This window comes from Hirsutella rhossiliensis (genome assembly GCF_020360975.1).
Source record: "Hirsutella rhossiliensis strain HR02 chromosome Unknown scaffold00001, whole genome shotgun sequence".
Taxonomy (NCBI): Eukaryota; Fungi; Ascomycota; class Sordariomycetes; order Hypocreales; family Ophiocordycipitaceae; genus Hirsutella; species Hirsutella rhossiliensis.
The window spans coordinates 8,181,635-8,195,706 of record NW_025408667.1 but is presented as its reverse complement, the minus strand read 5'-3'; the positions used below and the strand labels follow the sequence as shown (position 1 = coordinate 8,195,706).

Sequence of the window (14,072 nt, the reverse complement as noted above, 5' to 3'; positions counted from 1 at the left end):
ACGTCGTTTCGTTGGGGAACGATCCGACGACGACAACGATGACTGGCAATATTTTACTACGCTCTTTATCGAGGGGAAAGGAATTGGACCCGCTGGATAAGGGGTTGAACTAGAGCAGTCCATATATATAACTGGTACGTAATATATGCAGCTTTTGCCGACTTTGGAATCTACATGTACGAGAAATGTGTATCTAAACAGATGGCGTAGGCTTGCTCATGAAGCCCCGTGTATATCCGGTATTGCCGTTTTTGGATTACCACTCCCGCCGTTCCCTCTGCCTCCTCTGCTGATTCTTCTGGTTCTTCTTCTGGTTTTTCTTCTGGCTCTTCTTCTGGTTCTTCTTCTGATTTTTCCCCTGGTTTTTCTGTTGATTCTTCTGTGCGTTGGCCTGCCCTCCTCCATTTCCTCCTTGGTCCCTTCCCCCACCTCCTCCGCGAACTCCTCCTTGCCCGGGGCTTCCACCACCACCTCCGCCACCACCTCCTCCCTGGCCCTTGTTGATGTTGTTGTTATTGTTGTTTTTATTGTTGTTGTTGTTGTTGTTGTTGTTGTTGTTACTGTTGTCGTTGTTGTCATTGTTGTTGTTGTTGCTCACGTCTGGTGTCTCCTGAGGAAACTCTTTGGTCACAACCTTATTCGCAAGGATGGATTCCACGGCAGCACGGTTCTGCTCAGCCTCGTCGGATCCAGCAACCTCGTTTGCCTTGACGGCCGTGCCGAAATCAGCTTGGTCCTGCTGCACTTGATCAAGTACGTCTTCCAGTTTATTTGCTGTGCTGATTTGTGCGGGCGAGTTGTTTCCCCCTTTGGTATCGGTCTGCTGCACTGCGAAACAACCTCCGAATGGTCCAGCCAAAGCGTTATTGCGACAGCGGATGGTGCATATGTTGCCGGTGGATCCTGGCGAAGTTCAGCGTCGAGGGGCATGTCTTTGGATATGATGGCCGAGACTCACCGCCCTCGCACTTGAAATTGTCGGGCATTTGAACATTGATATCGAATGCCTCGGCCTTGGCTTGCGAGAAACCGTTGGTTCCGGGCACGTTGTTTGAGACTGTGAGATTCTTTGTACAACGTCAGCCTAGTTCCGCGTTTGAAATTCCATGTCCGGCTCTCACCGTGAACTCGATGCCGGTGTTGCCGGACTGGTCCATATCGCAAGTGTAGGGGCCAGCACCATCGGCGTTGACCTGGTGAATTGTCACCTGGAGGCTGCTACCTGACTGCACTTGGGTGACCTGTCCAGCTGCCAGGGCATTCTCCGTGTTCTCTCCAACGTCAATGTTTCCTGTCAGCTGCGTGCGACCGCACTGATTGACGACATTGGTCTTGATTTCCTGATCACGGATAATGGTAGTGTCTTGCTGGCAAGGGCTGATGGTGATGCAGTTGCGGGCAATGGAAGGGTCGACTGGGGAGCGTTGAGGTCAGCCATGGTTCAATACACAGACGAGTCATTATTAACAACCTTGAAATCCAACACTGGGAGGAGATCCCTTTTCTCCTTGAGCATTGACGATGACCCCATGGCATCTAGCCAGGGTGAACATCAAGGGAGCAACGACAATAACTGAAGAGAAGGCCATGATGAAGAAGATTTAAGAAATGTGCCCGCACAGATGAGTGAAAGATTTGCGAAGAAAGAAAAAAGAACACGGGCTCGGGTCACTGGGACCTCGAGAAAGAGAAAGAATGGTGAGATGATTAAGGGAACACTGCCAAGAAGAGATCTAGGCACGGCGTGAGCATACGCGCACACATATATATACACACATGGAAGTTTGCCCGCACAGATGATTGCCTGTGTGCAAGCCTAGGGGTTTCGTCTGATGGCTAAACGTCAGCGAGGATCGGATGCTACACGGTTCGTTACATCGTGTTGGCCGACATGCGGGACGTTGTGTTAAGGGGTTGGTGTTTTGCTTCATGACGATGCCAGCGTCGGGGTTCGGGGAATCCTGGGACAGCTCTGTCGAAGACGACCAGGTTTTATAACCCACGGTGGTAAGCTCCCATGGCATGCATGGGGACCAGCATGCAAAGTCCAAAGCTCGGAGACTGGTCTTTTGAATCTTGATGACGAAGGTGAAGGGCCTTGACAGCTTAACGCGGAGTGGGAGATGGGCAACGGCAAGCTCGTGAGTGCTTCAATGACAGCCAGGTCCCGAGATGGAACCTGGCTCCGCCGGGGGATTCCACAAATTGCAAAACGTCACGGACTTGCAGGCGGCAAGTATGAAGACGGCGGAGCTGACCACAGAGTCGAACATGCCGGTCGTCGTGGTCAACCTCGGGACTGCCGGTCCGCATGGCCAGGGTGGGTTCTGGAAGCTACCCTTCTGTTCCGCAAGCACAGGCGGAGCACGGACATGACTAGCAGACGATCGCAAGGAACACCCGCGGTGTGCTCCTTTCCCAAACGGCTGGGATCGACCTGTCCACGGCCGGCCGCAAAGATCGCCTGTTGTTGCAGGCTCCCGTGTTTCATCACCACCCAAGGCCAAGCAAGTCATTCGACTGCGAGGAGCTGGACCATGGGGGAAACGTAGATGGATGGTTCGGTCATTGCGACCGAGACCCGGGAATGAATCGCGCTATCGTCTATTGCCGTGGAGTGATGATTGATGCGTTGCATGGCGGTGATTCAAAGGACGGGGAGGAGCGAAGACGTCAAGTCTGGATCCATTCGAAGACCGAGCGGGTTCAGTCCCACCGCTGGGCAAATCCCACCCGAGATTGAGGTTGAGCAAGTGTTTTGTGTGCGCACGTCTGCTGCACATCCGTAGCTTGCGCCCTTTACAGCCAGACAGTTCGTTGCTCTAGAGGGCGCCGATCCCCTTGGTTGGATCTTCAGACGGCACACCGGGATGTGCCAAACACGGAGGTTGAGCGCCATCTGCATCTTGCCAGACGTGAGGCCGGGCCCGGGTGAGCAACTTGGTGACGACAGGAGAATGCCGGCACCGACATGTTTCTTGGCAGCTTGATTTACGCTGAGAGACCACCCCCTCCTCCTCTGGACTCCTCTCGACTCCTCTCGACTCCTCTCGACTCCTCTCGACTCCTCTGCAGCCGAGTTTTTCTTGTGCCTGGTCCGAGTCATTGATTCAGTTCACTCGGCCCCCTCTAGCCCAATTCTCGGCAAAAGCGCCCGAGGGGCGAGACGGCTGAAGACGAGGGCCCCGCCTCCAGCAGTCGCACTGTGCCCGAGGCTTGGGTCCAAGTTCGCCGATCATGACGACGCCCTTGAACAGATCAGGCAAGTGCCAGGGCATTGGTGCTATAGGGGTAAGGAGCATTTACTGTACAGAGTACGGATAGATAGTATAGGCACGGGACGTTGCCGGGCGCCCGCCTCGGTCCCGCGAGTACGAATACATAGACCAGGTACAGTACGGATACCTAGGTAGCAGTCGATCGGTGACGGGCAAGGCCGGGAAGAGGAATCTTGCCTCGTGGATAATTAAAGGACGTCTTCCCACCATGGGAGACTGGCGGCTGATCTATGCAGTTTCCGGTACGCGTATTCGTATTTCATCCCGAGTACATAAACGAGTGAACACACTGTAGGTAAGGTACCTTGGGTACGGTATGGATCAGTAGAGGTACACACCAAGTACTACCTACACAGTACGGATACATGCCGGTAATATCAATCTGGTACAGCGATCAAGGGTGAAGGCATCGGAATTCTGCCACCTACCATGAACCAATGTACGTCATGTACGTCGGCAAACTTCGTGTGCCGCTCCCTTACGTCCGTACTGTATGTTCTGCACTGCAGCACCGTCTGCATCTCGAGGCGGAAAAAAAATGCATAGTAAGTACCTGTATGCTGAAACTTGGCGAGCAGTCCAAGAGATGATTGGTGGCGTCATGTCCAATGCGGTTCAGTTTTACATAGGCCCGGCCCTTGGGTTCTGGGACAATCAATCCTTGACTTCCGTCTCAACACTTTGAGGCCAGCAGTGGCTTGCTCCACTCCCACGCCTCGGGTTGCCAACTAACCAATTTCACCTCGCGCGGCGGGAACCGAGAGGGCCGGCCCAAGGGCAGATCATCTCATAACATATCATAACATAGGTTACGTGTTGATAAACGGCGGAAAAGACTCAATCTTCCCGCAGGCTAGGGGAAACTCAACGCCGTGACGGACCGGAGCTGCCATCTGAGCCTTGGACTCGGAGTCTTATCTTGCACTGGGCTCGTGAACCCTCACCGCGGCTCGGATGTCAAGCTCGGTTCGCCTGATATTCCAACGTACTCGACACATCATTGCGCCCTTGGTCATGGCCGCATCGACAACGGCCCGGTGCTCGGGCATTCCCATTGTCGACTTGGCGCCCCTCGAATCCGATAGTCCTCGGGAGCTAGAGGAGACGGCGGCAAGGCTCTACGACGCCTTCAAGAACGTTGGGTTTGCCTACGTCAAGAATCACGGCGTGCCGCAGGACGTCGTCGACGAAGCATTTGCATGGGTATGGCGTTCCCGATGCCCACTCGACAGCAGCCTCTAATGTCAGCAGAGCCGCAAGTTCTTTGCCCTGCCGCAGAGCGTCAAGGACAAGGCCCCCCATCCGCCATACGGGTGGCACCATCGAGGCTACTCGGGCGTCGGTGTGGAGAAGACGACGCAAATGATGTTTGACGACGAGGACATCTCCGAGTCACGCAAGGTGCCCGACTGCAAAGAGTCGTTTGAGATTGGCAGTGACGAGAACGCGCGGATGCCCAACATCTGGCCGCCCGAGCACGAGGTACCGGGATTCAGGGAGTTCTTCGGGCGCTTCTACGACGCTTGCTACGGCGTCGAGGTGAAGCTGTTGAAGGCCATTGCCGTGGGCATGGGCCTGGACGAGGGCTACTTTTTGGACTACCACTCCAAGACGAACAACCAGATCCGGCTCCTGCACTACCCGCCGGTGGACGCGTCTCTGCTCGGCGAGGGCAAGGTCGAGTGCATCGGGGCGCACACCGACTTTGGGACCATGACGCTGCTCTTCCAGGACGAGGTGGGCGGGCTCGAGGTCGAGGACATTTCGGACAAGGGCAGGTTCAACCCGGCGCCGTACATGGACGGGACCGTCGTCGTCAACATTGGCGACCTGCTGATGCGATGGAGCAACGACGAGCTCAAGTCGACGCTGCACCGCGTGCGCACGCCGGCGGACCAAGGCAGAGCCCTCGGGCAGCGGATGACGCGGGCGAGATACTCGATCCCGTACTTTGTCTGCGCCGACGGCGACCGGACCATCGACTGCGTGCCGGGGTGTTTCGGACCGGGTCGGCCCAAGAAGTACGCGCCCATCAACTGCGACGAGTATGTGGACATGCGCATGAACGCCTTGTACTGAGAGGGCGGCGGCGGCGGCGGCGGCGGCGGCGACGGCTGGGACCGAGGAGAAAGGTAGGTGGTGGCGAGCGCAGTGGGAAGGGCATTTGCGACCATTGTCCCGGCTAGGTATCCACCTACCTACCTACCTAAGTAATTACCTGCCTGCCTACCAAGTACTGTACCTTTCTTTTTTCACTCCTCCTTTTTATATCCTATATCCGGCGGTCGGAATAACACGCCCGGCGGCCACGTGACGGCCAAGCTTCAAACGCCTCCTCTTCTTCATCGAGAACCTTGCCAACCGCCCTCGCCAACCGCCGTTCGTCGACGGAAACCGTCGGTCGCTGCGCCTTCTCGTCAACATGATTGCAAGCAGCAGCCTGATGCTTAGTAATTGGCCATTCGTCATCTCGGCCCTCCCACCCGTCACCGCAGCAGCCAGCAAATCTTTTCGCCCAACCAGGCAGGCCTTCTCAGCTGGCTTTGCCGTGTCTCGCTCGTTTCATCGCCCGTGCCGTCGCCCGTGTCGTCGCCCGTGTCGTCCTCTTCTGTCGCTTCTGTCGCTTCTAGTCCGCGCCAATGTCTCCTTGACAAACCCTCGCCATCGAAGCTCGACTGTGAGCTCCTCGGGCCTTTGACCACCCCCCCCCCCCCCCCCTTCTGTCTCCCGCTGCCACATGTGTCCGCCTCATGATGGCCGATGACCGAGAGAAAATCGTGCAAAAACCATCGACCCAAAACGGCCCGGCCCACGACGACGGCCATGACCTCCGGCGCCAATCGACCGGTGCTCGGACCATCTGGGCCTCGGAGTCGCTCTCCATGCCCCGGGAGGCCTTCTTCGTCTTTGTGATTTGCATGGCGCAGTTTTGTACTCGTGAGTCCAATTCACCACGTCTCCCCCCCACTGACATTCGATGAGTACCCTGACATGCGATGCAACAGAAGCTGCATTCATGGGCACGCTGGTCCTCTTGCGCATAATCGGGCAAACCTTCAACGTCACCAGCCCGCCGCATCTCGCATGGCTCGTCGCCGGCTATTCTTTGACTGTCGGCACCTTCATCATGTTCTCGGGCCGGCTCGGCGATGTCTTTGGGTACAAGCGCATGCTGATTGTCGGCTTCTGCTGGTTTTCTCTGTGGTCTCTCGTCGCCGGCCTGAGTGTCTTTTCCAGCTTCAAGCTCGCCGTCTTCGCTCGCGTCATCCAGGGTATTGGGCCCGCCATCTGCCTCCCGAATGCCCTCGCCATCCTCGGCACTGCCTACCCCCCGGGCCACCGCAAGGCCATGGTGTTTGCCTTTTTTGGCGCAGTCGCCCCCATCGGCGGCGTCTGTGGCGGTCTGTTTGCTTCGCTGCTCACGCTGGCGTGGTGGCCGTGGGCGCTCTGGGCAATGGCCATTTGGCTTGCCATTCTCGCTGTCGCCGCAAGCATTGCCATCCCGCAGTTGCCACGAAAGACGGTCCCGACTCAGGGGTGCAAGGCTTGGGTGCGAGTCCTGGACCTGCCCGGTGCTTTCGTCGGCGTTGTCGCCCTCATTCTCTTCAACTTTGCCTGGACCCAAGCTCCCATCGACGGCTGGGCCACTGCGACGGTCCTCGTTCCCCTGATCCTCGGCATGCTTCTCTTCGCCGCCTTCATCTTCATCGAAGCCAGACTCAGCCCGATGCCCCTGCTGCCGTTTGATGCCGTCAACGCCGAGGTCGCCTTCGTTTTGGCCGCCGTCGTCTGCGGGTGGGCCACCTTTGGCATCTGGACCCTCTATCTGGTCCAGATCATGCAGGACATTCGACACCTCTCACCCCTGCTGACGACAGCTTGGTTTAGTCCCGTCACCGTCTCGGGCGCCGTGGCTGCCGTCGTGACCGGCAAGCTCCTCGGCCCTCTGCAGGTCAAGCCCGCAGCAGTCATGACGCTTGCGCTTCTCGCTTTTACCGTCGGTGCCATTCTGACTGCTTTCGCTCCGGCTGACCAGACGTACTGGGGGCAGATATTTGTGTCCATTTGCGTTACTCCTTGGGGCATGGACATGAGTTTCCCTGCCGCCACCCTCATCGTCTCAAACGCCGTGCCAAAGGAGCACCAAGGCATCGGAGCAAGCTTGGTCAACACCGTCGTCAATTATGGCATCGCTCTTGGCGTCGGATTTGCCGGCACCGTCGAGTCGCATGTTCACCGCGGCGGACTCACCAGCGCAGACAGGCTTGTGGGATTTCAGGGGGCGCTTTACACGGGCGTTGGGCTTGCCGGCTTGGGTCTCGTCGTGTCCCTCGTCTTTCTCTGCAGAGAGACCTTGATATCGAGGAGAGGACATGATGGTGCCTAATGCTGCTTTTATTTGCTTACAGCGATGCATGTCTAGAGCTGGATCATGATCATGACTGGGGGAGTAGCGAGGGTTGGGCAACCTGTTTGGGCAAAAAGTTTGCATCAAGAAAGATGGGCGTGGGGATCTTTATACTGGTTGACATTAAACGGTTTGAGCCGGAAACTTGAGCATAGATGAGAAAGCTCGTCTTCACTTGCCTAGGTGAATATCTCAACCAGCACTTACCTTCAAGGGAGTTGGAGCGCCCCTTGGTCATCGGGAATATGAGCGATTCGCATGCTGTTTGTGCAATCAGTTACCGGATGACGACAGCTAACACGGTGAGAGGCCTTGCTGCTTGATCCGCCAGCTGTGGAGCTCCGTATTTGCCGAACAACTGCCGCCTGGTAAGTTAGAGTCATTTATGAATATGATTCGAGGCTAAGAGAACAAGGAGAAACTCCGGGTTCCTATATAATTAAACCGTCAGCTGAAACACGATAACCTAAAGAAGGATGCATATTGTCCGAGACAAATAGCCGCATCCAATAATTTGGCTCAACGTAGACGGCTTATACCAAGTCTTGGTCCTGGGTATATGGCAAAAAAGATTCATGCTAAGTGGTTTAGGAGTATACTCTAGGCCACATAAGGAGCCTCTTCTGGTGTTCATCAACCCAGCTTGCATTTCTGCCGTGGCCTGCAACCAACCCCACCACTTTAATCCGCGGTTCAATCGACTCGAGGCATGTAGCGGATGCGTACAACTTGACCGAGTCACTACATGTATGTTTCGGTGGACTCGTCCATCAAGTTGCTATAGCTGCTGCTGAAGAGGCTGAACTTGGTCAATAATCTGCCAACTCCATCCGGCGAGTACTATTGGGAGGTGAAGGAAGAAGTCACTCCGGCTACCAGTCTGCTCTCAAGGACAAGACGCGTTTGAACCATCTCTTCCTGCAGCTGAAATAGGACATAAAGGTCGGGAAAGTCCCTGCAACCCCCCGGATAGTCTCTTGGCGGGCTTGACGCTGTCTCACAATGTTGAGGAAGTTATTTTGAACTCGGGCCTTCTTGAGGCCTCTCGGAGTTGATACTTCCTCGTGGCCAGGGGAGCTATTCCAACAGGCTAGATCAATGCAGCATGCACATCGATTCCGTGGACATCACCCACTGGATCACAGGCAATTTCTTGTCTCATCTCAATTTTGCTTTCCTCTTGCTCTCGGCAAACTGAGTAAGGCGCCACAAGCATCTTGGCTTGCTCTTGACCTCTGCATCTTAGTGTGTCACCATGACATACACCGAGTGTTGGAGTCGGCAGTCAAGCTCGCGATCCGCGCCCGTTTTGGAGAAAGCGGGCATGCGGATTATATATTCCATCCGCATGGCGCTTGCATGACGCTGCGCAACTGTCCCGTGTCTGAAGCAATGCCGCCCTGCCGACCTCTACAACTCCTTGCCCAATCGGATCTTTACCTCAGGACCACGAGGAACATATGCAGAGGGAAGGGGAATCTTAACCCGAGCAGCAAGCATGTGCGGACTGTAAAGGCCTGGAGGCAGATCCGGCGTCGGAGCATCGAATACCGAACACGCTCTCTGCCAAGTACAAAGACTACAATGTAGGATTTACACGGAGTGCCTGCGAACACGCTGGTGGCTCGGCATCACATGTCTCTGCTATTATTTCCGCCTCTCCGGAGCTTCCATCGTGTGATAAATGACTTGGCCGTCCAATGCCAATGCTCTGTTTGACCTGACATGCACTTATCAGGTTGTTGTCAGTTGTGTTTCCCCGCAACCTTGACACGGGTTGCCGTGATTCTGGGGCACGGTCAAGACTCGGCCGCCGCGCCCCACCGATTTATCGACTTCACGCTGCAACACCTTCCGTACTTGGAAATTGGAGCTGGTCGGGCTCGAAGTCATGTCATTTTGCAGCCTCGGCGGCTCGTGCCTCACGCCAGGCGCAAACACAGCTTTTTAAACAGTCCAGCAACTATATAAGGAGTCTTTGTAGGCCGTGGACTCTCCGAATTCTACTCTCCTCACTGCTTTCGGTAGATTCCTTGTCCATTTCAAGTGACAGCAACCAGCTTTCTATCCGCTTGTTTCAAGCACCACCGCTTTCTTTCTGCAAAGGCTTAGAAGAGTCTCCGACCGGTTCGCGCAAGCAATCATGAAGTACTCCGCCCCTCTCGCCCTCGTATGCCTCGCTGCTGGCGCGTTCGCCGGGCCTGTCGTCGAACGCGACATCAAGATCGTCACCGGAGTTTTGACCAAGGTCCAGGCCGACATTGACGCTCTGGTCACCACCGTCAAGGCCTTCAAGGGTGACGTGGGAGGCGTAATTTCAAAGGCCGAGTCGCTCGTTGCCACCATCAACTCCGGCACCACACTTGTCCAAGGCTCTCCCAACCTGGAGCTCGCCGAGGCCCTCCAGTTGTTGCCCGCCGTTGAAAGCCTGCGGGACCACGGGGGTATTCTCTCCAAGGAGCTCGTGGCCAGACGCTCGGTGGTCCAAGCCGCAGGGCAGTGCGGCCGGACGCGGACTCAGATCGACCATATCGTTTCGTCCAGCAGCCAGCTCGTCGCCGCCTTCGTATCCAAGATTCCGCAGGCGGCCCAGGATATCGCCCATCGCAAGGCATCAGAGATCACCCAGGTTTTGCAGCAGGCCCAGGACGACTTTACGCCGGGCAAGTGCTAAATGCCCAAGGCTGACAAGGCAAGGGAGAGGCTCTTTTCGGTCAGTTTGCCGGTTTCGCTGGCGGAGAGCTTCTCAAAAACTTTATGTTGGACTGGATATATGTTCCTAATGCTCCATCAAAGGCTTCATTCTCAAATTGCCACCATGCCGAGCCCTTCACTGGGTGACGTGAATGATGAACATGACTTATGGAATGAAGTCGTGTCCTAGGTTGCATCAACGTGAATGATTATATTTTACTGTATGTCCATTCAATAAACAACTGCTTCTATCTGCATTGCATTTCCTGGATCCTGGTTCGCTGGGCTTTTGCGGAGAAGTGACCGAGCCTTTCCCAACCTTCCCTATATGCACGGGCGTTCGGTCTTGATAATGACGAAAACTGCTGATATGTGTGCGTGTACTATGCTGTGATCATGGCCGAGTTCTATAAATAAACTGTAAGACGAGGCCCAAACAGCCTGCTTGCGGTCCCTGGCCATCCTCGCCCTGCAGTTGTTGACCCACATTCGGGAAGATCGGGTGCGGGTCATGTTTATGCTCGGAAAGGACAGCCAAGACAATATTCCACACTTCACGGCGCAAAATCAGTGCTCTGTGCGAATCGGGTTATAATATTACCGACTTGCTCGTATCGACGGGATCCATTGAGCAACGACGACAGGTCATCATGCAAAAGGGCCCTTGTCCCATCCCTATTCCGAGCTGTGGTCCGGATGGGTATTCTTGGTTCGAGACCAATAAAGCTGGGTGGACCCTTTGCTGGCCGCCGTCCAAGTAAACGAGGGTTTGCCGGTGCGCAAGAAGGGATTGAAACACCCAAACAAATAATTGGCTTCGGGGGGCTTTGACATGGTCAGGTTTGCAGGCGCCATTGCCATTAACATGAGAGTGTGACTTGAGGCTGTTTATACGCGAGTAGTAGGGAGTTCACTCGGCACAGGTAGCCGTGGCCCTTTATTTAGTCTCCATCGAAGCCTAATGCAACCTGAAAATTTATCCACGCCCAGACGACGGGAAGGGTCTTCCACGGGGCAGGGCGGAGCAATACCCCGTTTAGGACCCCGGCTCCAGCCGATTACCCGTCGACGCCGGGACGGATAGCATGACCGTGGAAAGGGTAGCGGAGCGTAGCTCGTATCTTGCATGCACCCTGGCCGGGGCATAAGGAAATAGGTATAAGAGCAACAGGTGCCAACATATATCAGACATCTGCTACGTAGCAGAGATCGACCTTATCCTTGACCTATCCAGCAGCGTGGTCGACCGATCCGAGTCCCCTGCCGGCCCCCGTCTCATGATGCCATCCTGACTCTCGTTGAACAAGGCCAAAAAATGAGCGTTGAGGGCATATATTCCACCAAGCCTACAACAACATGAGCCAATCTGCAGCGCCCCCGCCGACTCGCCCGCTCGACTCGGCCGCAATCGAAGTCAACGATGATCGAGTCGGGAGCTCCAGTCGCCAACGGTCAAGCGAGTCAGAAGAGACGACCTCTCAGCCCGTCGAGGTCGCAGACGACATGTCGAGGAAGAGAGTATTTGCGATTTGGCTGTCGATTATTTTCGGTGTCATGTGCACGTTTCTCGACGAGGGCATCATCTCCACTGCAATACCGCGCATCACGGATGAGTTTCAGTCCTTGAGCGACATTGGCGTATGCCTCCTCTCCAATCGCCCGCTGCAACGGGAAGCTTGTCAGCTCCCAAGTCCCCGATGCGCCTACTGACGGTTCCTTCAAGTGGTACGGCTCGTCCTATCTCTTGACCCTCTGTGCTTTCCAGCTCGTCTTCGGCCGACTGTACAGCGAGTTCAACGTCAACTTCATCTATCTCGTCTCGCTCGCGACTTTCCACATTGGATCTCTCACCTGCGCTCTCAGCCGTTCCTCTGCCATGTTCATCGCGGGCCGGGCCATTGCAGGCTGCGGTGGCTCGGGCCTTTCAAGCGGCACGATTGCGCTCTTTGCGGGAGCTTTGCCGCCCAAGGGCTTGCCCATGTACATTGGCGCACTGGGCATCGTGTACGGCATTGCCGCCGTCTTCGGCCCGGTGGTCGGAGGCTTGATCACAAACAGCTACCTGAGCTGGAGATGGTGAGGAACCCGTCGAATAAGATGGGGGCAGATAAGACGACCATTTGGGGCCTGAAGCCAGTGCGAGAGCTGGAGCTGACCAGCAACCTACTCTACAGGTGTTTCTATATCAATCTCCCACTCGCAGCGCCCCCTGCAATTGCCACACTCTTCTTCGTCAGGGTCAGGACGCCGCCGACAAAGCACGAGACCAAGCCTGCATGGACAAAGGCGCTGCTCGGGATCGACTACCTCGGCATGGTTCTCTTGGTACCGAGCATCACGTCGTTGATCTTGGCTCTCGAGTTTGGCGGCGCCCACTACGGATGGGGCGACAACCGCACGATAGGCTGCTTTGCTGCCGCCGGTGTGCTTCTGGTGTTATTTGCAATCGAGCAATGGTGGATGGGCGAGAAGGCTCTCGTACCACCGCGTATCATCAGGATGCGGGCTGTCCTGTTTGCCTCCATCTTCACCTTTGGTCTCGAGAGTGCCTTTCTCATCCTGGTTTACTACGTAAAGGCCCTTGTCCCGCGCCATCGTATCGCCCAGCTGACCGCCTCGTTTCTCTAGATTCCGCTATGGTTCCAGGCCGTCCAGGGCGTGTCCGCCGAGCAGTCGGGCGTACGCTATCTCCCCCTTTGCATTGCGTTCATTGCCGCCATCTTCAGCAGCGGCTGGATCGTCACCAAGTCGGGCTACGTCCAGCCGTTCATGCTGGCGGGAACTGTCCTCGTGTCCGTCGGGTCCGGGTTAATGTCTACCCTCCAAGCCTCATCAGGTCCCAATAGATGGATCCCTTTCCAAGTCATAGCCGGCCTCGGCATCGGGGCCTCAACCGAGCAGCCGTGCGTAGCAGTGCAAAGCTTTCTCGAAGAGGCAGACGCCCCGATCGGTGTCGCCGTCGTCTTATTTTGCCGGAACCTGGGTCCCTCCGTCTTCGTCAGTGTCGCAAACTCTGTTTTCGCTCGTACTCTGGCGACCGAAATCGGCAGGCTGCTTCCCGGCGTCGATCCGAAGCTCATCACGGGGTCTGGCGCCACGGCTGTGCGTGATCTTGTGGCCCCGGCGGATCTCGACACCGTAATATACGTGTACAACAAGGCGGTGACTCGGACTTTTGTGGTTGCTGCTGCTTTAGCTGCCGCCAGCGTCTTTGGGCTGGCCGGAATGGGAACGCGAAGGATACAGGTGGATTCGAATGCTGCCCCCTACCAAGATGCGGACAATCCGAGCATGGCCGAGACAAAGAATCAGATTTAAGTCGGTACTCAATTAGCGTTCATTAACGTGTATCAGAGGTCTGCGAGCGGTGTTGTTGACGTGAAACGCTTCCCGCCGAGACACGCGTACGATAAACGTTGCAGGTATAACTGTAAATCGGGTGAATCTATTCAGCGGAATGGACTATATGCATGCAGAAAAAAACATACACTTTAAACGAACAATGCGATCAATTTGACTTCAGGGTCGACTCTTCGATCTACCGCAGCAAAAGGTATCTCCGCGAAGGGAGCGACAGACCGTGCCCACTACTAGAAGCTTCAAATTGACTAAGTATCTTGCAATGCAATCAATGTATTTGAACAATTGTTTTATAATTTCATCATCTTTTGAAGACTACTTTCTAATCTTGG

The 14,072-nt window shown here is 55.6% G+C and overlaps 5 protein-coding genes across 5 annotated transcripts; 4 read left to right on the top strand and 1 right to left on the bottom strand.

The window, feature by feature from the left end:
- Positions 1–256: 256 nt before the first annotated feature.
- On the bottom strand, positions 257–1,589 carry HRG_01144 (putative gas1-like protein; the record flags this gene model as incomplete). The annotated part of the gene is made up of 5 exons (XM_044859615.1): positions 257–903; positions 959–1,067; positions 1,122–1,193; positions 1,242–1,414; positions 1,472–1,589. 5 exons carry the CDS (start codon positions 1,587–1,589, stop codon positions 257–259), a joined length of 1,119 nt encoding a protein of 372 aa, XP_044726015.1.
- A 2,703-nt stretch (positions 1,590–4,292) lies between these two features.
- HRG_01143 (2OG-Fe(II) oxygenase superfamily domain-containing protein) lies at positions 4,293–5,357 on the top strand (the record flags this gene model as incomplete). The annotated part of the gene is made up of 2 exons (XM_044859614.1): positions 4,293–4,481; positions 4,530–5,357. The coding sequence occupies 2 exons, from the start codon at positions 4,293–4,295 to the stop codon at positions 5,355–5,357; spliced, it is 1,017 nt and encodes a 338-aa protein (XP_044726014.1).
- Positions 5,358–6,031: 674 nt separating this feature from the next.
- Positions 6,032–7,665, top strand: HRG_01142 (major facilitator superfamily domain-containing protein; the record flags this gene model as incomplete). The annotated part of the gene is made up of 3 exons (XM_044859613.1): positions 6,032–6,215; positions 6,284–6,716; positions 6,771–7,665. 3 exons carry the CDS (start codon positions 6,032–6,034, stop codon positions 7,663–7,665), a joined length of 1,512 nt encoding a protein of 503 aa, XP_044726013.1.
- A 2,164-nt stretch (positions 7,666–9,829) lies between these two features.
- HRG_01141 (hydrophobic surface binding protein A domain-containing protein) lies at positions 9,830–10,360 on the top strand (the record flags this gene model as incomplete). Its single annotated transcript, XM_044859612.1, has 1 exon — positions 9,830–10,360. The coding sequence occupies one exon, from the start codon at positions 9,830–9,832 to the stop codon at positions 10,358–10,360; it is 531 nt and encodes a 176-aa protein (XP_044726012.1).
- A 1,376-nt stretch (positions 10,361–11,736) lies between these two features.
- Positions 11,737–13,698, top strand: HRG_01140 (major facilitator superfamily domain-containing protein; the record flags this gene model as incomplete). Its single annotated transcript, XM_044859611.1, has 4 exons — positions 11,737–12,018; positions 12,104–12,456; positions 12,555–12,951; positions 13,009–13,698. The coding sequence occupies 4 exons, from the start codon at positions 11,737–11,739 to the stop codon at positions 13,696–13,698; spliced, it is 1,722 nt and encodes a 573-aa protein (XP_044726011.1).
- Between the last annotated feature and the right edge of the window lie 374 nt (positions 13,699–14,072).